The sequence below is a fragment of the Pseudoliparis swirei genome, chromosome 5, assembly GCF_029220125.1.
Source record: "Pseudoliparis swirei isolate HS2019 ecotype Mariana Trench chromosome 5, NWPU_hadal_v1, whole genome shotgun sequence".
Lineage (NCBI taxonomy): Eukaryota > Metazoa > Chordata > Actinopteri > Perciformes > Liparidae > Pseudoliparis > Pseudoliparis swirei.
The window spans coordinates 3473339-3494846 of record NC_079392.1 but is presented as its reverse complement, the minus strand read 5'-3'; the positions used below and the strand labels follow the sequence as shown (position 1 = coordinate 3494846).

At 40.2% G+C, this 21508-nt stretch overlaps 1 protein-coding gene across 1 annotated transcript in view; it reads left to right on the top strand.

The window, feature by feature from the left end:
• Window positions 1–21498, top strand: part of dnajc6 (DnaJ (Hsp40) homolog, subfamily C, member 6) — a 32852-nt gene extending 11354 nt beyond the window's left edge. Inside the window, 15 exon segments of the mRNA XM_056415270.1 lie at window positions 382–504; window positions 6630–6763; window positions 7537–7731; window positions 8377–8494; window positions 9157–9236; window positions 9626–9822; window positions 11405–11791; window positions 12429–12575; window positions 12811–12912; window positions 13718–13843; window positions 14357–14451; window positions 14644–14854; window positions 15923–16071; window positions 17731–17907; window positions 21043–21498. Of these exon segments, the coding sequence (XP_056271245.1) occupies window positions 382–504; window positions 6630–6763; window positions 7537–7731; window positions 8377–8494; window positions 9157–9236; window positions 9626–9822; window positions 11405–11791; window positions 12429–12575; window positions 12811–12912; window positions 13718–13843; window positions 14357–14451; window positions 14644–14854; window positions 15923–16071; window positions 17731–17907; window positions 21043–21144 (2343 nt within the window). The 3' untranslated portion in view covers window positions 21145–21498.
• Window positions 21499–21508: the final 10 nt, after the last annotated feature.

Genomic DNA, 21508 nt, shown 5'->3' with positions numbered 1-21508 from the left:
TGAGATATTATCTCATTAAGCTTACATAATAATCACTTGAGACTGGATATGTGTCTCGATGGAACATCTAACTCATGGCTCCCGACCCCAAATTTCAAAGCAAAATTATCATTTCAAAAAGCATGAATCTGAACGTGAACGCTCCATCTGTTCTATTGTCTTCCATCTCTATTGTCTTGGACTCATCTCAGCTTGCAGTCTTTTGTCATGCAGCACTTTTTTTGTTGCACAGCTGGATTGTGATTTCAAGTGGGAGGAAGTTTACGGCCCCCTTGTGGCTGCTGGTGGAAGTCACTGCATCTCGAGCAGATTACCGATGTTGCTCATCTCCTTCCTCCTTCCTCCTCTCCTTCCTCCTCCCTCCTCTCCTCCCTCCTCCAGGTCTCAGAGTGTAACTGGCCTTGTCGCCAGGCTCCCAGCCTCCACAACCTGTTTGCTGTGTGTAAGAACATGCACAACTGGCTCAAACAGAATCCCAAAAATGTGTGCGTCATCACCTGCTCGGTAAGAAGAGGCTCGTTATATTCATCCCTATATCCTAACATTTATTTATTTTTATTTATTGCCTTATGTGACACTTCTTACCACATACATTTAATTTAGTTTATTATGAAATGAAGGCACTTTTAATGTATATTTTCCCACAATACATCCCCAAGGAGTTGTGCTTTATTATTTTATTGATCCATATTTTTACCAAGTTTTGGGCACTTAAAAAGATGGATTCTTGAATCTCATCTTGTATGTCTGTTTTCGGTATAAAAAAACTAAAATAATATTAATAATAACTTTAGAAAGACTTAGAAATATATTTATTTTGAGCAGTTTATACACTGCTATGTTTCTATGAAGGCACTTTTAATGTATAAGGACCAGTTTTGATTATTATCCCACAATACATCCAGAGGAGTTGTGCTTTCTTTTTAAATTGACCCATATTTTTTGTACACATCACTGAAAAAGATGTACACTTCAATACATTTTGAAATATATGTATATTGTATAATTCACTAAGTTTCCTCAGGAACTATTTGCATTTTTTGTTAAAGGGCCAGTGCGAAGTATTATAGGGGATGTATTGACAGAAATGTTACATATTAATAACCGTGTTTTTCCTAGTGTTTACCAGAAAACAATAGTTGTCTTTTTGTTACTTAAGAATGAGCAGTTTATATCGGCACGTGCAAGAACTATATCAAAAGCACACGGGAGAAGTTTCTGTTGGATATGCTACCTCTTGATCCTGCACACTGGCCCTTTAAATATTTGATACTGTCAGGCATATTTGAGCCCAGCTTAAACAGGACGGTGCACTGCGGGCCGTGTTATTGCCAATTCACTGTGGTTGGCAAATTGCTCCTTCTTGCATAACATCCACCAAAACGGATCCTTTCCAAAACTAAAATGTTTTCTCTGCTTCGGATCACAAGAATGCTTTTTGTGTTCCCCTGACCCGAAATGAACCGTGCAGTAAAAGTCCCACAGAGGATTCATTCAGGCTGCAGAGATCTCGACTAGCGTTACACACAGCAGGAAATACACCGGGGCAAAGGGCAAATCTGCCCCTAAGAAATATAATGTTGCCCCTGATATCAATAGAGGGGCAACAAATGCCCCCATAACCTCCTCTAATAATTATGATAATTTAATAGTGTCTTGTTTTTGTTCTTTGTTTCGTCCGTCCTATCTGTAAAAAAATCAATAAATACAATTTTGAATTATAAGAAAACTGAGAAATAAGTTAGAATTGTTAATAGTTGTTTACATTTTTTTATAACAATAAATAACCACAAAGAAATAAGAATAACATTGAATATGATTGTCTGATTTATGTTTTCTGTTTGTTTTTTGTTCAAAAAAATCTAAGAAATCACTTTATATGTGTCGACTACTGCCTAATAGTCTTATCATTGCTTAATGGTCTTATTATTGCCTAATAATGAGGATAATTTAATAGTGTTTTGTTGTTGATCTTTGTTGTGTGTGTCCTATCTGTGTTGCCTGTACTAGGTAGGTACACAAACAAAAAATCAAGAATTTTTAATATAAAAAAACAAAGAAATGAGTTATGTTTGTCAAAAAAATGTAAAAACAAGAAATAACTACAAATAAATAAGAATACAATTGAATATATAATTGTCTGATTTATGTTTTCTGAATAAGAAAACACTTTGAATCTGTAGACTATTGCCTAATAGTCTTATTATTGCCATTTTAATGACAATTGCTCATATACTGTAAGCCTAAATAAGTATATTTATTATTTTTGAACAAAGGTTACATTTTATTTTACAAGTTTAAAAAAGTGCCCCCAATTTCTTTTTAAATGCCCCTCGGTTTCAGTCAGTGGGGCAGAAATTCCACCCTAAAAAAATATGTAAATTTCCTACCCTGGTTACATAACATGTCCTGGTTTCATCATCAGATATTTGCATAAACTCACATATTAAATGAAATTTCTTCAGCTATGACTTCCAGGAAAACTAGTGACAGTAGCTTCCTGTCTATTTTAACAGGATGACATTTACAGATCTACAGCAATAACTCACAAAGGGTTATTGCAGACAGACGAATTGTATAGCCGAATGTCGTCTTTCAACCGCTGGCTGTCGAGGTGGTGCCCAGCGAATAATGTGGGCTACGTAGACAACTGGAAGACTTTCTGGGGAAAACCTGATCTGATGAGGAGAGACGGCATTCATCCCACGTTGGACGGAGCGTCTCATTTCTGCGAATATGACCAAGTTGATCACCGGACTTAATCTATGACAACCCAGGGTTCAGATCAGGAACCGGGAGCAGAGTTGTAGTTTAACACCCTTCTCTGCTCTTCCATTCGAGCAGTTACCCACCCTTGACTTTAGAGTAGAGACTGTGTCTGTCCCACGGCCACTTCAATTAAATAAATCAAAAGTAAGCAGAAGAGGAGTCGTACACAATAACCTTATACAAGTTAACACAATTATTTCAGCAGTGCAACAAAATAGGTCTATTAAATGTGGTCTCCTAAATATTCGATCTCTGTCATCTAAAGCTGTGTTACTGAATGATTTAATATCAGATAATCACATTGATTTATGTTGCCTAACTGAAACCTGGCTGAGCCATGAAGAATATGTCTGCCTGAATGAATCGACTCCTCCAAGTCATATTAATACTCACATTCCTCGAGGCACCGGTCGAGGAGGTGGAGTAGCAGCCATCTTTGAATCGAGCCTATTAATTAATCCTCAACCAAAATTACACTACACCTCATTTGAAAGCCTTGTTCTTAGTCTTTCACATCCAACCTGGAAAACACTACAGCCAATTCGATTTGTGATTCTGTACCGCCACCAGGTCCATATTCAGAGTTTATATCTGAATTCTCAGAATTTATATCAAGTTTGGTTCTTAAAACCGATAAAGTTATTATTGTTGGAGATTTTAATATCCATGTGGATGTTGATAATGATTGCCTTAGTGCTGCATTCATCTCCTTGTTGGACTCGATTGGCTTCTGTCAGAGTACAGAAACCCACTCACAGCTTTGGCCACACGCTTGATCTTGTTCTTACTTATGGCGTTGACATTGAGCATTTGAACGTCTTCCCACAGAATCCTCTTCTGTCAGACCACAACCTCATAACTTTTGAATTTATACTACGGAGTGTACTCCGTTAGTCAAAAGTTTCTACACTAGATGTCTAACTGATAGTGCTGTAGCTAAATTTAAAGAAGCGATTCCTTCTGTATTTGATTCGATACCACGTCTCAATATAACAGAGGACTCCTGGTCTAACTTTAGTCCGTCCCAGATTGATCATCTTGTTGACAGTGCCACAGGCTCTCTGAGAATGACACTGGACTCGATAGCCCTCTGAAGAAGAAGACAGTGAGGAAGAGGAGGTTTGCTCCTGGTATAACCCTCAGACCCGCAAACTGAAGCAAGCGTCACGAAAGCTTGAGCATATGGCGTTCAACTAATCTCGAAGAATCCCGCTTAGTTTGGCGAGATAGTCTTAAAACATATAAGAAGGCCCTCCGTAATGCCAGAGCAGCCTATTACTCATCAATAATAGAAAAAAATAAAAACAACCCCAGGTTTCTCTTCAGCACTGTAGCCAGGCTGACAGAGAGTCACAGCTCTGTGGAGCCGAGCATTCCTATAAACCTTAGTGGTAATGACTTTATGAACTTCTTTAATGAAAAGATTTTAACTATTAGGGACAAGATTAATAATCTCTTGCCCATAACCAGTGCCAATCTGTCCTCAAGTGGAATGGCCTTGGAAACCGCTGTATGCCCTGGTGTATATTTGGAGGGATTTTCTTCTATCAACCCTGACCAATTAGTTTCTACGGTTTCTTGTTGAATCACGTCTACCTCTCTCTTGGACCCCATCCCGCGAGGCTGCTTAAAGACGTTTTGCCTTTAATTGGCGGCTCTCTATTAGATATTATCAATGTGTCTCTGCTAACAGGCCACGTACCACACTCCTTCAAGGTGGCTGTTATTAAACCTCTCCTGAAGAAGCCCACTCTGGATCCAGAGGTGTTGGCTAACTACAGACCGATCTCTAACCTGCCTTCGTCTCCAAGATGCTTGAGAAAGTGGTCGCAAATCAGTTGTCGACTTTCTACATCATAATAGTTTATTTGAGAAATTTCAATCAGGATTTAGAAAACACCACAGCACCGAGTCGGCACTGGTGAAAATTACAAATGACCTCTTAATGGCAGCAGATAAAGGACTCCTCTCTGTCCTGGTCTTGTTAGACCTTAGTGCTGCATTCGACACCATTGACCATGACATCCTATTACAGAGACTGGAGCAGTCGATTGGCATTTCAGGCACGGCACTAATTTGGTTTAAATCCTATTTATCAGATCGATCTCAGTTTGTATTTGTAAACGATGACGCCTCGATAACCACCAACGTTAATCACGGAGTTCCACAAGGTTCTGTGCTTGGACCAATTTTATTTACCTTATACATGCTTCCTTTGGGCAATATTATCAGGAAACACTCCATAAACTTTCATTGTTATGCAGATGACACTCAACTATATTTATCGATAAAACCAGAGGAGAGCAACCAACTCTGTAAAATTCAAGCATGTCTTAAAGACATAAAAACATGGATGACCTGCAACTTCTTGATGTTAAACTCAGACAAAACCGAAGTAATTTTAATCGGCCCTGAGCACCTCAGAGATCAATTATCTGGTGATGTGGATTCTGTAGACGGCATTGCCCTGGCATCCAACACCACTGTAAAGAATCTTGGCGTTATCTTTGATCGGGACTTGTCCTTTAACTCCCACGTAAAGCAAATCTCAAGGACTGCATTCTTTCATCTACGTAATATTTCAAAATCAGGCACATCTTGTCTCAAAAGATGCAGAAAAATTGGTTCAGCGTTCGTTACTTGAGACTGGATTACTGCAACTCCTTATTAGCAGGCTGCTCTAATAAATCTCTTAGGTCCCTCAGTTGATCCAGAATGCTGCAGCTCGTGTTCTCACTAAAACTAAGAAAGAGATCACATCACTCCTGCACTAGCTGCTCTGCACTGGCTCCCAGTAAAATCAAGAATCACTTTTAAAATTCTTCTCTTAACCTACAAAGCCTTGATTGGTGATGCTCCATCATATCTTAAGGAGCTTGTCGTACCATATTGCCCCACTAGAGAGCTACGCTCACTAAATGCGGGACTACTTGTAGTTCCTAGAGTCTTAAAAAGTAGAATGGGAGCCAGAGCCTTTGGTTATCAAGCTCCTCTTTTATGGAACCAGCTTCCAATTTCAGTCCGGGAGGCAGACACAGTCACCTCGTTTAGAGTAGACTTAAGACCTTCCTCTTTGACAGAGCTTATAGTTAGGGCTGAATCAGGTTTGCCCTGGTCCAGCCCTTGATATGCTGCTATAGGCTTATAGCTGCGGGGACGTTAGGATGCACTGAGTACCTATCTCCTCTTTTTCTCTCCTTAAGGATGAATTTTCATCTCTCAATCACACGTTACTAACTCTGCTTTCTCCCGGAAGTCCTTTTGACTTTACGTCTCATGGGGTCATCGGACCCTATGAGACGGCATAGATCTATCTGCCTGATGGATCGTCTGGGTCGTGGAATTCCTGCTCATGACTACGCCACTGTCCTGTTGAGACTCCGCCCTCCTCCTCCCCACCGCCATCTGCCTGATGGATCGTGGAGGTCTCCATCGTGGAATATGCCTACTATGAACTATTCATACACTCTGTCATATTCATTGAATGTATTTTAACTCTAAATCTGTCCTTCTGTACACATTACATCTATTGCATCTGTCCATCCTAGGAGAGGGATCCTCCTCTGTTGCTCTCCTCCAGGTTTCTTCCCTTTTTTTCCCCCTGAAGGGTTATTTGGGAGTTTTTCCTGGTCCGATGTGAGGTTTTGGGGCAGGGATGTCTATGTGTACAGATTGTAAAGCACTCCGAGACAAATTTGTAATTTGTGAAATTGGGCTATACAAATAAACTGAATTGAATTGAATTGAATTAACGTGTCGGCAGACCATAAAAAGTACATCAGCAAAGCTTTTAGAATATAATGATGACCCAGCGTTTCCTGTCTCAGAGTCTCCTTCACCGTGTGTGTGTGTGTGTTTAGGATGTTCGGGCTCCCTCGGGTGTTCTGGTGTGTGCCATGTTCTGCTTCTGCCACCTCTTCAACAACCCGGTTCCCGCCATGCAGCTGCTCAGCGCCAAAAGACCCGGATCAGGACTCTGGCCGTCGCACCGCAGGTTCGTAACAATGAAGCACGTGTGTGTGTGTGTCAGAGAAAAAGAAAAAGATCTAAGAAAAAAAACGGTCCCCTTTCTTCTTTCCTGTGTTTCTCCACCGTTGAATCCAATAACATCCTCGAGGAGTTTTTTATTTTTTTAATCAACCTATGTCTTAAATAGATGGATTCTCATGTCAAAGCTATTTGATATCAAAGCTTATTAAGTATATATATATATATATATAGTCATGGATTATTTACAAAAATAAAGACAATTGTTGTCATTGTAAAAATATTTTACTGGTTATAAAAAAATCGAATTCTTATGAAGAGTAGAAAGAAAAGAAAGAATACACTGGTCAATTAATCAGACACCTACACACAGAAAAATAATGGTTCATAGGTTCTTTAAAGAACTCTTTAAGGAAATGGTTCTTTGAAGAACCCTGATTTGAAAGGTTCTTCGTGGAACCATAAATGGTGCCTTAAAGAACCATTTTTTAAGGTTCTTTGAGACACCTTTATAGGTTCTTTGAAGAATTATTTAAGGAAATGGTTCTTTAAAGAACCCTGGTTTGAAAGGTTCTCTGAGGAACCAGAACTGGTTCTTCTATGGCATCACTCTGAAGAACCATGTTTCTGTGTGTAGGTCTGGAACCCCCTCATGGGGTTTGCCCTTGTATTGCCTCACCAGCCAGTAGCTGTATTCATGTATCTGTGCATGTGAGTTTAAGTTTACTGAGAGTTTCCCCCGTATCCCATCAGTGATCGTCCGTCCTTCTCTTCCTGCAGATACATAGGCTACGTGTGCAGCATGGTCTCGGAGAAGCCCAGTCTCCCCCACTCCAAGCCCCTGATGATCAAGGGTCTGACCGTGACCCCGGTGCCCTGTTTCAACAAGCAGCGCAGCGGCTGTCGGCCATTCTGCGACGTCCTCATCGGGGAGACGAAGATCTTCACCACGGCACAGGAGTACGAGAGGATGAGGTAGGGGCCATCTCATTTAAAGTGTGTAAGACTTCAAAAAGACTTCAATGCAGTGTATGATGTACACTACCGTTCAAAAGTTTGGGGTCAATTTGAAATGTCCTTATTTTTCAAAAATACATTTTAAATAAATAAATACCCTCTCTACATAGTTAATGTGTAAATGCCTATTCTCTGGTGTTTAATGAAGTCTCTCCAGAGGTGTGTAGAGGCCCATCTCCAGTGTTCTAATGGTACATTGTGTTATCGGCTTAGAAGACGAGCGGAGGGGTAGAAAACCCTTGAAAACCTTTTATGTGAGCGCAGCTGAAAACAGTTATGCTAGTGAGAGAAGCTATAAAACTGGCTTTCCTTTTAGCTACAAGTTTGAAGAAGAACATTTATATTTAATGCAAAAATCATTATTTATAACCTTGTCAATGTCTTGAATATATTTTATTTTCATCTTGTTATTCTTTCTATAAATAAAAGTGTGAGTTTTCATGGAAAACACCAAATTGTCTGGGTGACCCCAAACTTTTGACCGGTCGTGGTTATAAAGGTACGAGCTCCTCTCTGTCTCTGCAACGTGTCCTCTGATTATTTTTCTCCCATTTATTCTTTTTTCCCCTCTACCCTTTCATTTTGTCTCTCCCTCCTAAACAGAGAGCACAGGGTCCAAGAGGGAAAGGTGGTTTTCTCTCTGGGTGTGAGTGTGCAAGGAGACGTCGTTGTTTCAGTCTACCACATGAGGTCCACCATCGGGGGACGGCTGCAGGCCAAGGTTAGACTCCATCTGCTCTTATGCTGTGTACTACAATGCATTTATCCTGAAAGAGCGACTATAAGAACCACAAACCTTACTCTATTGATTAAGTCAACTTCTCAATAAAGATCACATTGAACTATTGGCCATGAAACAGTCAAATTATTTGAATTATGTGAATATTTGTCCATTATGAGTCTGAACACGAGCAACGAGCGACACGTCAGAGTTCATGGAAATATGTGGTTTTCACAGCAGCTCTGGGAGGATGAGACTTTGTATACAGTTAACACTTAAAAATAATAAAAGCTCTCTTCTTTTTAAATCAATGTTTAGCCATTGTTTCAATTGGTTATCATATCATTTAACTTCCAACAGTATATTTGCTAATATTGGATTAACATTGTATATGCTCTGCTTCGTGAGATTTTAATTCAATTTAAAGGTGTGTGCATGCAACTGCAGCTTTATGAATAATCCGAGGAATAAAACCACTAAAATGTAATTTGACATTTTAGGTAATAACTTAGCAGCACTTTTTTGTTTGTTTCAGGTACATTGAAGTAGACACGTTTACAACCAGTCTCTTTATAGCTGGGCGTTTGATCATTGGTCATTGGGTATGATACACACAAATATCCCACGACCCTGAACTTACATATTTTTTCTCCTGTCGTTAGGTGTCCAACACCCAGATCTTCCAGATCCAGTTCCACACTGGCTTCATTGCTCCTGGTACCACGATGTTAAAGTTTACCAAGTGAGTACACGTCTTCTCTTTAATCACTGTGATTGATCCCTTTGCTTTAAATAGATCTTAACACTGTCACCCACAACCTGAAATTACAATGAGCGCAAGTTTGACAGAGAGAATATTTTTTAGAAACACATATTTTAACCCCTTAAAACCAAATTAATTATTTAATAAACTTAACTTAATAGCATACCCTAACTAAAAAGGGTCTATCTCTGCAACCACAAGGTCTAGTCAAGTAATCTTGGTAACAATAAACAGTATCACGTGTGAGATATTGTTCAGATGTGTTAATGCCACTATATATGTTATTAAGAGTAAATGAAGATGGCACACACCACAAATTAAACAATCCTACCAAATGCGGCCTGTTTTTAATACCGTTGTCCACTCAGACCGGAGCTGGACGCGTGCGAAGACACTCCGGAGAAGTATCCCCAGCTTTTCCATGCGACGCTGGACGTGGAGGTGGAGGGGGTGGATAAACAAAAAGACCTGACGCCACCGTGGGAGCAGTTCCCCTGTAAAGATCTCAACCCCAACGTGCTCTTCTCCTGCCACCAGGAGCACCAGGACGCACTGGCTATTGCTGGTAGAGTGGGGGCAGAATATGACACTTAAATGTGGATGTTAAATCAATAACATGGGCTGAACACACAATCACACTTTAGATGGGAAGCTATTGTATAATGTGTGATCCATAAGAGTTTTGTCTTTAGTCAGCCCTTCTGAGAAACTCTAGGGAATAGGCCTACGTATCCACTGATGTATTAAATGCTTGTCATGTAGACAAAGAACAAAATATAACGTATATGTACTTTATTGGAGCTGTACAGCTCACAACCTCAAAATGCAACCAAAGCTAGCAGGACAACAGCTAGCTAGCTAGCTAGCTTACACACTAGCTAGTTAGCTTACTAGCAAAGTACCAGCTAACTAGCTAGCTTACAATTTAGCTAGTTAGCTTACTAGCAAAGTACCAACTAACTAGCTAGCTTACAATTTAGCTAGTGATTGGCAAAGTACCTTTACTTGATTCATAAATGCCTCTGATAAGCCTGAATTTGATGTAAATTAAAGATAGCTAACATTAGTTTAATTTGCTTACTAATCATTAACAAAAGAAAACACCAGAAAAAAAAGTCCTTAGCCTATTTACAAAAACTGATACTGGCCAAAAGCTAAAAGTCAAAAATTATTGTTTCCACAAGAATTTAATAAACAAGTGACAAATGCACATCTACACATTCACAATACAGTTCAAACCAAGTGTGTATGCTCATAGGTTTTCAGATGACTTGAGGCAGGAGAATGTACGGTAGTATTCAAACCCACGTCAGACATTTACACACAGACACAACAACACGAGTAAACTAACTCTCATTTTTGTCCCGACGAGATGAAATGGAGGGATTGGATCTGGAGGGTAAGACCACAGTTAGAGAAGTTACCCAGGGTTGGTTCAATTCAATCATGCTTTCCCCCAAAATGTAGAAAGAGAACATTGAACCCATAGACCGATGTATATATATTATGTTATTTAGAAATGACAATCTGTATTGGTTGAATTGAAATGAACCCCCATCCGTGTTATGCATATATCATTTTGGTAGATGATTTTAATCTGTCTCTTGAATACATACAAAAACATCTGGAAATATGAACATATTGCTCTTCTATGTAAAAGACCAGTTGTCCCTGTACCCAAAGAAATATGGTGAACTGGGAAGAAAAAGAACATAATCCCAGTGATGATAGCTCAAGGAAGCAAAGGGGAACTGAGCGGATTAAACATGTTCTACCAAAGTGAAATATCGCTCTAGATTAATGGTCGCTAGGGGTTTATAGTCTACATGTACTGTAAATCCCATCCTTTCTTTAAAAGCATACAGTATATTTTATTGATTAGACCCATACATTAAGCTTCATAGAAATGTCGTCTTCTAATTGTTGAAGCCAAACTGCATAGAGTGCGGTTTCGGGTATTAGGGTCGCAGAGGTGAACTCTTAGTTGCCCATCATGCCCAACGTTTCCCTCCTAACTTACTCTGTATTTCTGTCTCCTTTTGTTCCTATTTAATTTGCTTTTTGACTGCGTTGTAATTTCTCTTCACTGCTTCCACTAATTGATCACACCTCCCCGCCGTCTCTTTCTTCTCCGACCCTCTTTTCAGAGCCCAGTCGGCCTCACGGAGGCGCGGACGGTCGAGGCCACGGCGAGGACAGCGAGCCCTCGGACGACGAGATGCTCTCTCTCTCCTCCAGCCAGCGAAGCAACGCCGGCGCGGCCCCCCAGAGACCAGAACCCCCGACCTCTTCGATGTCCGCCGCCGCCGCCCCCCCTGCGCCCGCCGAGGAAGTGGATCTCCTCGGCCTCGACGGCGACGGGGTCAACCGGCCTTCGTCTCAGCCGGCGGCCGCCGCAGCCGCGACCACCGACCTCCTCGGGGACTTGTTCGGGGGCCCGCCCCAGCCAACCAGCGGGGCGTCATCCGCCCGGTCCACGCCACAGAAAGTAGTCCCGGGCACCGCCTCGCCGTGTCACTCTCCTGCACCGACAGGTGAGATTTCCAATCTTGGAAAGGACATTCGATTTGAAACACAACCCTAAAACAAATATCCAGATGTGATTTTGCTGAAGGTATATTTAGATTGCTTAGTTCACATTTAAGGATTTAATTGATGTAATTAATTAAGCATTAAAGTTTATTCTTAAATTTCTAAATAGTACTCAAGGTGAGCTTCATATCTCTCTCTGGTGCTTTCAACTGCTTCTCACTGTGTTTGCTGTTTATGAGCGCATACTCTGACCTTATTTTAAAATATTTTTGTAAAGCTAATGAAGTTAATAATTCTACAAAAAAAGCATCAAAATACAAATGGCAAAAAGGCAAAAAAATAAAAAAAGCTATGCTCAAATTGTAATACCTCGCATTACTTATTCGTTTTTAAACTTTAGAGAAATAAAGCAAATAGTATTCCTGAAAAGTGTAAGAATAGAATTTTTTTCATTTCACAAAGTGAAATGCAATCGTAACCAAAGATATTTTGGCACATGGAAAACCAGTTCTGTCTTTTTTTATACATATTATTATTATTTTTAAATTCTGAAATGCAAAAGTGATGAAAATAAACTTAAACAACTTTTCTAAAAGTTTAAAACGAAGGCAACAATCTCAGTGTTTGTGTGTCCCTCAGCATTTGACCCCTTCGGGGCGGGGCCCATGCCGAAACCTCAGGACATGATGGGCTCCTTCCTTGGACCAGGTAACGTGGGGCAGCCGGAGCCCTTCCTGCATGCTGCTTGCTCTCCATCATCACCCGCCCTGCAGGCTGCAGGCTTGGGTAAGGCATGCTCGCTCTCACAGCGCCGTGGAGGAAATAACAGAGTCCACCTCAGGGGTAAGGCGCGTCCTTCGGCCGCCTCACCGTGAGACATCGACATGCATCGCCATTGTCTCCAGCTGCACCCTAATAACGACCTCCAGCGAGACTCAACCGTGTCATTATGTCTCTGTAGGTCGTGTGTTGAGTCGCTGTGTCCTCAGCTCAGCGTGTGACCTTTATGTGTTTCCTGTAGGCCGGAGTTCCCCGGTCCCGCCCACTCACCCGTCCGTCAATATCCAGCAGCAAAATGCAAAGGGAGGCTGGGACTGGAACAGACCTGCCACGACGAGCACAGGTACACACACACACACACACACACACACACACACACACACACACACACACACACACTTACACACACACACACACATACATACATACACACATACACACACTTACACTTACACACACACACACACATACACTTACATACACACACACACACACACACTTACATACACACACACACACATACACACACATACACTTACACACACACATACACACACACATACACTTACATACACACACACACACATACATAATAATAATACATCAAATTTCTATCGCGCTTTTCATAATACTCAAAGACGCTTTACAACACATAATTTAAAAATTCCTAAAAGCTATGCATTAAAAATTACAATAAAAACAAACGATAAAAGCAAATAAGAACGTTCAGAGCACACAATCACACATTAAAAGCAGTTTTGAACAGGTGGGTTTTGATTAGTGATTTAAACGATGAAAGTTCGGTGCAGTCACAGATGGTTTTGGGGAGAGAGTTCCAGAGGGAGGGGGCAGAAATGGAGAAGGCTCTGTCACCCCATGTCCGGTGCTTGGTCCTGTGAGGAATGGAGAGGAGACACATACACACACATTCACTTACATACACACACACACATACATACACACACACACACACTTACATAAACACCAACATCACTAAGTGTTCATCTTATGCTCTTTTGGTTGAAGCTAACTAAACCGTGTGTATTCAGATTTATGTGGAGCTGGTGGAACTAAATGCTGTAAAACCAAAATAACTTTAAGTTATTTGCTCCATCTAATATTTGTGCCATGTTTGTAAATTCCTCCAGGAGCGGGCTTTGGGATGGGCAGTCTGTCGGCCACGACGAGCCCCACGGGCTCGGTGAACAACACCCCCACCCACCAATCCAAGCCAAACACCCTGGACCCGTTCGCCAACATAGGAAACCTCGGAGGTCAGTCCCTGGAAATATCCTTTAACCCATTCAAAAGTTTGGGGTCATTTAAAAAAATTATAAGAATCACAATTGTCCATATTTTTTCAAAGCACTGTTTTTTTCAATGAAGATAACATTGAATGAATCATAACTCTCTACATAGTTAATGTGTACATGACTATTCTCTGGTGTTTAATGAAGTCTCTACAGAGGTGTGTAGAGGCCCGTCTCCATTGTTCTAGTGGTACATTGTGTTATCGCCTTAGAAGACTAGCAGAGGGGTAGAAAACCCTTGAGAACCCTTTTTATGTGAGCGCAGCTGAAAACAGTTTTGCTGCTGAGAGAAGCTATAACACTGGCTTTCCTTTGAGCCACAAGAAGAACAACATTAATATTTACAATAAAAATCATTATTTATAACCTCCTCAATGTCTTGACTAGATTTTATATTAATTTTGCAATTCATTTGATAAACTTTTTAGGGTACTATATATATATATATATCATAATCTGTGTCTTTTGCATTAGCAGGTGGCTTCTCCAGCAAACCCACCACTCCCACTGGCACCGCCCCTTCCCTCCCTCCCACGGGCTCGCCATCGCGACCTCCTCCGTCTCCTCAGCACGCTGAGTGTTTGCAGCTCAGGCGCCTTGCAGGTGTTTGAGTTAATTAGACAATTCAAGTGATTTGTTTAATGATATTCTAATATCTTGAAAATAAAAACAGACCGATTTGATGATTAAAGAATCATTAACATTTTTTTTTGTTTTGATGCATGAAAAGAAAAAAAACTTCATCAATATTCAAATTTTCTGAGCGATGGGCGCCGTGAGCGGGCGGGGAAGGCCACCAAGGTGGACCGGGCCCCGCCCCTCAGCCAAAGCCCAGCCCCGCTCATGCCCCCTTGCCTCACGCTTCGCCCCAGAACCGACCCAACTACAACGTCAGCTTCTCTGCGATGGGGGGAGGAGGGGGAGGGGGGGGAGGCTCGCCCAGCGCCGCCGCGGCCAAAGCACCGGCGAGCACGGGTGAGCAAGAGATGTGGACGAGAGGCGGTCTGCTATGGTTATTATAACTAAATGTTCATTTTATTTCTTTACACTTTCTAGCTGATTACTTATTTATTACGATGTTATTTTAGGAGATGACACTGATATTTTTTGACCTTTTAGCCCATTTTAAACCATTGTTATTATTAGACTTGGAAAATTATTAGGATACACGATAAATCATTTGAGTCACTTTTAAAGCTAAAACATGAAATTATTATTATTTAAAAAGGGACCATGTTAAAACATAAATATCACCATTTGATGCACTGTACCAGATTGTACATATACAGCTAATTAGCATCCGTAGCACCTTGACAGACCATAATAAACATAAAACAATAACAAACATAAAACAATAACAAACATAAAACAATAACACACAGTACAGGATAAGACAGAATACAACAGTATATGTTTTAAGATAAACACACAATACACACAACGCAAAGGTACAGCACATTATAAGTAAGTCATAAAAAACATCAAAATAAGTAATGTATACTATTAAAATTAAGTAATAAAAACCATAAAAAGTAAGTAATAAAAAACATTACAATTAAATAATAAAAAACATTAAAAGTAAGTAATGTATATATACTATTAGAATTGAGTAATAAAAAACATTTAAAATAAGTAATAAAACACATTAAAAGTAAGTAATACAAACCATTAAAAGTATGTAATATATACTATTAGAATTAAGTAATAAAAAACATTAAAAGTAAGTAATATATACTAATCAAAGTAAGTAATAAAAACCGTTAAACGTAAGTAATACGAGCCATAATAATCAGATTGGGAATGTGTTAAGTTCTTGTAGGCATAAAAATATTTTGCATAAATTGCTATAATTCTGAAGCTAGAGGCCCTGTAGACATTTTATATGTTGCATTCCTTATTCGTGTTTTCTCTGTCACATAAAGTACAAAGGAACATTCGCATCAGAGCATCGCAGCATATTTTAGGACAGGAAGTGTCATAAAAAACGGCTTTAAATAAGTTTTCTGTTTTCTTATGTTGATGCATTCCTCTCTCTCCCTGCAGGTCCCAAGCCCAAAGCCTCACAAGCCAACTTTGATGACCTGCTGTCCGGTCAGGGCTTTGCAGGGACCAAAGAAAAGAAAGGACCCCGGACCATCGCAGAGATGAGGAAGGAGGAGATGGCCAAAGAGATGGACCCTGAGAAGATAAAGGCAGGGGCTTTTTTAAATTCTTCCTTTGTGATGTTGAGCAACATCTGCGTACTAATAATTTTAAAGAGTCATCTTCTAAACACCATGAACTCAACATGACTTTTGCATCACTACATCTGAGTTTATGATTCAACTAGGTGTAGATCTCTCAGGACCTAAACTTTGCTTCCTCTAATTACTACTTTAAAAAGATTTCACCAGAGCCAAAAATCACTGAACGCCGTTCTGCTAATTATTCCTAAAAAATCTGGTCATAAGTGGTTTTCAAACTTTTTCTGTCACGCTCCACTTTGGAGGAAGAAGAATGTTCACGCCCCCACCGCCCTAACAAAATGGTGACTTTTTATTGAAATCTGGATACATTGGATATATATATGTATATACAGGACTGTCTCAGAAAATTAGAATATTGTGATAAAGTTCTTTATTTTCTGTAATGCAATTAAAAAAACAAAAATGTCATGCATTCTGGATTCATTACAAATCAACTGAAATATTGCAAGCCTTTTATTTTTTTTAATATTGCTGATTATGGCTTACAGCTTAAGAAAACTCTAAAATCCTATCTCATAAAATTTTAATATTTCCTCAGACCAAGTTAAAAAAAAGATTTATAACAGCTGAGTGTTTGTCAAGGCTCAGGAAACCCTTGCAGGTGTTTCGAATTAATTAGACAATTCAAGTGATTTGTTTAATACCCTACTAGTATACTTTTTCATGATATTCTAATATTTAGAGATAGGATATTTGAGTTTTCTTAAACTGTAAGCCATAATCAGCAATAAATCAGAATAAAAGGCTTGCAATATTTCAGTTGATTTGTAATGAATCCAGAATACATGACATTTTATTTTTTAAATTGCATTACAGAAAATAAAGAACTTCATCACAATATTCTAATTTTCTGAGACAGTCCTGTATATGTATACTGTATATATAATTTCTATTTACAAAGATATATATATATAAAAATGATTACAAAAATAATAATTATATATATATATTTTTTAATGTTGATAATAATTATATATATATAATTAAAAATATCTATAATTATTATTACAAAGATTAAAAATAATATATATATAATTATTATTGTTGTATTTATATAAATATATATATATATATTTTGCTAAATAATTATTATATATATAGTTTTTTTTTTTTTTTTTTTTAGTGGGCTTTTATTATTAAAACACCATATATAAAAAATAATTTAAGTAACTGGACTGCACAGCAGGGATATTATGCAAAATAAGGAAAATAGTTATTAAAAACACTTTTTGTGACTCCTCCCATCTGTTCTTTTTCAAAATAACAGAATGAAGAACATTGCAATCACTTTGTTAGAACAATGCAAATAAAGTTATATGTGTGCGAAAAAGCACCCTGGCAAGAGGAATAGCTCCGTGGGAATTAACCTGTTTTTGCACTCGACATATTTTCAAGATAATAACAATAAAACTAAACTAAACAAGTTACAATATTTGGCAATAAAGAGTTTTACACTGCACACATTTTCAAAACAATAACGTGCAACCTGTGCAAAACAAAATTAAGTTGTATTAGTATTAGTGGCTGCAACGAGCTTTCCACGACAACAAACAGTTTGAGAACCACTGAGCTAATGGCTCCCTCTCTCTCCTGCTTGTGACCCAGATTCTGGACTGGATCGAGGGGAAGGAGCGTAACATCCGCGCTCTGCTGTCCACCATGCACACCGTGCTGTGGGAGGGGGAGACGCGCTGGAGGTCCGTGGGCATGGCGGACCTGGTCACTCCGGAACAGGTCAAAAAGGTCTACCGCAAAGCGGTCCTGGTGGTCCATCCAGATAAGGTGAGACACGCAGCGACTGGTGGACTTAATCATTATGAAGTGAGGGTCTATACCTGCGTGACTGCAGGGAGAGACTGCAATTTAAGAATAGTTGAAATGAGATTTTTCCACAACATATATTTACATATATATATATATATATATAATTTTGATTTATAAAAATTGATATAAAAATGATTACAAAAATAATGCTTTTATTTTTTTGTATGTCAATAATAAATATATATATATATAATTATTATTTACAAAATTAAAAATATCTATAATTATTATTACAAATATTTCAAATAATATATATATATAATTATTATTTTTGTATTTATATAAATATATATATTTTTTTGTGCTAAATAATTATTATATATATATAGAGTTATTATTTGTGTTTGTTTTTTAGTGGGCTTTTATGATTAAAACACCATACAAAGAAAATAATTTAAGAAACTGAAGGGTTATTACACAAAATAAGGAAAATAGTTCATGTTTTATTATTATAAAATACTCATGGGTCAGTTACAATTATGAATACACTTCAATAACAGTTTGTAATAAAGTTCTTTCAACACCAATCACAGATATAGAGCAAATAAAAAGAGCATTGTTATTTATTAATTCATTCTATTTGTGTTTTAGAGCTGTCTCCCTGAAAAGTTCTAAAAATACATCATCAGTATAAAATCACGTTTATGAGCAATTCTCATTTATTTAGGAGTTATCAAGATGATAAAACAATGTTATTGACAAAGTGTTAAAGTTTTACTGTTATCTAAGAGACAGTTATCTTCTAATGATTAGTCACGTGCCATATGACAGAGTTATTTGTATTTAATTTATATTACAGATTACCGTAATTTTTCACAGACGATATAAAGAAAGAGAATAATTTCCAATGTTTTTTTGCAGTTCCTATGTCTGTGAAGCAACTTGTAAACTTGTGTTTGGCTTTACAGATTCATATTTAACTTGGCAAACATAACTATACAACCATGAAACCACTAACAGAAGTTAAAAGTTCTAAAACACATAATCGGTTTAAAATGAGCTATTCTCATAAATGTTGGAGTTATCAAGATGATAAAACAGCGTTTTTAAGCACATTGCTTCAGTTTGACTGTAATCTAAGACATTTACCATATAAGGATTAGTTATTACAGAGAAACCTTTTCACACATGATATAAAGAAAGAGAGTAACACAATGCAAGCAACTAAAACAATTACCACTTCCAAAATGTGATGACCCATTGAACCAAAAGCCGTTTTCAACCAATCAAATAGAGAACCGCGATCCTGCTGCACAGATTTAGCGGTATCGTAAAGGTGGTTCACAATATCGCCAATCGTGGCATTGTAGTCGGGCACGAAGGTGCAACACTCAGAACCAATGATGGCACACGTCCCGCCTTGGGCCGCCAAAAGGAAATCCAAAGCTGCTCGGTTCTGTAGAGCCACGAGTCTGACGGAGGCCAGTTCGCCCGACAGCAGCGTGAGCGCCTTCCCGGTTTCATTGGCGATGACTTCTATCGCGTGAGAGAGATCGGCGATTTGATCCAGCGCCGACATGACCCCGTAAAAAGGAAGAAGCGGGCCGAGCGCGTTCTTGAAATCCGACTGATGGTGGGTGCCGAAGACGTCCGAGACTCCGCGTGGCGCCCTTCGTTTTCCGGCTTGTTTCCGGGGCAGCGATTGAGTCACCCTCATGGCCGGGATGACGTACGCCAATCCGCATCGGCCGTTGTAATCCACGGGGAGGTGCGGGTACGCCAGGTTCCCGCACACCCAGTACATTCCCACCGGGGAGGACACGGAGCAGACGGCGGTGCGGCGAGCCAGAGCGCTGAAGCGACCCGGCCCCGCCTCCTCCAGACAATCCCGAGGCGCCGAAACGAGAGGTCGGAATTCGACGTCGGTTCGTCTCGGGTCCCATCGGAAGGTGCGTTCGCAGTCCGATCGCCCGACGGGCGCCTCGCCGTCGTTCTGGAGACACCACGGGAACTTGCGCGGGATCAGCTGTATGGGGACGGGTCTGGGGGTTTGGAGACACCTGTAGCAGTTGCCGTTTCCTCTGGAACACCTGAGCGGCCTCATTTTGTCGAGCGGCGAGCAGTCGGGGTGGGAGTAGGACTGAGACAGCGGGACGTGCATCAGGTGGCAGGTGTCGCAGTCGGAGGCCGGCAAGGCCATCAGGGGCAAGCCTCCCGCGGCCGTGTACGGCACGAGGCCGCAGACGTAGCAGCCGGAAGGCGGGCCCAGGTGCTTGGCGACCTGCATCGCCATGGTGATGAAGATATTGATATCGTCCGGTCTGACGTGCTCTCGTGCTTCGGGGGCCGCCGCGGCGGACCGCACCAGGATCAGCGTCAGGAGGTGGAGGATCATGGTCGCAATGAATCCACGACAATCGGGATCCAGATGTTCACGGTCCAGGAAGTGGTTCGTACCTGTGGACGAACACAGCGGACTGAGGACCGCACGGCACAGAAGGTGCTTTCTCACCCCGCGAATCATTCTCTCTTTTATCAGAACAAGGGAGGCGCGTCACACGGGGCTCGTGAGTGAATCACAGAATCAATACCCACCGATCAATCGGGTCGTGTCAATCAGGGGAGACGCATCGGATGAAGAGAAGATCTTTGTTTTGTTATTCACGGATTATATGTGATGGGTCGTTGCCACTTGGACACACACACACACACACACACACACACACTCACGAATAGAATAGAATGCAAACTTTCTCATGCAATTAAGTTACATAAGTTGCCGGTGGCTTAACATGAAAGCAACAAAAGCAAGACACGAGATATAAAAGCAACAGATCAAACAAACAAAAGTAGATCATTAATCTTTACAATAAAATAAATGAATATCTTTGTTCTTGTGCAAAGTTAAAAAGGGTAATTGAATTAAATGGAGTATAATAATTGCAATAGTAAATTCGATTTTTTCTCCCAAAGGTTTATTCTCCCCTCTGTGTGAATGCATTGATATTCTGATATTACTGCAGCCACAGAGTCACATGTCTTGATATAGAAGCTCATTATTTTAAGAGCCTGTATACGTCAGCAAGTGGAGAAAACTCCCAGGTGTTTTTTTCTATTTATTTACCTGTTCTTCTGCTCTTTCCCCCCCCACAGGCGACAGGTCAGCCCTATGAACAATACGCCAAGATGATTTTCATGGAACTGAACGATGCCTGGTCAGAATTTGAAAGCCAAGGACAAAAACCCCTCTACTGAATAACCAAGAGGCAGTGAGCGAAGGAGAGAGAGAGAGAGAGAGGCCGACACCTCCCCGGTTTTGTCATCCAATCCTAAAAAAGAAGAAGAAGAAATGCGTCTCACAACATACCCGACAACCTCTGCCTTCATAGCTTTGCTTCGACCCGGAAAAACAACCCGTCGATGTGCACAGACGACAGCAGAACTCCAGAACTCCAGCCTGCAGACGGACAGCGCGAACCAGACGTACCGACTCACTCACCTGCTGTGTGTATGTGGGGGCCTCGTGGCCCCTTGATCTGTTTCATCAGCCCTGAGCCGCACCCGTCACTCAAAGCAAAGGAAACAAAAGAAAAGAAAAGGCTTGATTGAGGGGAGACGG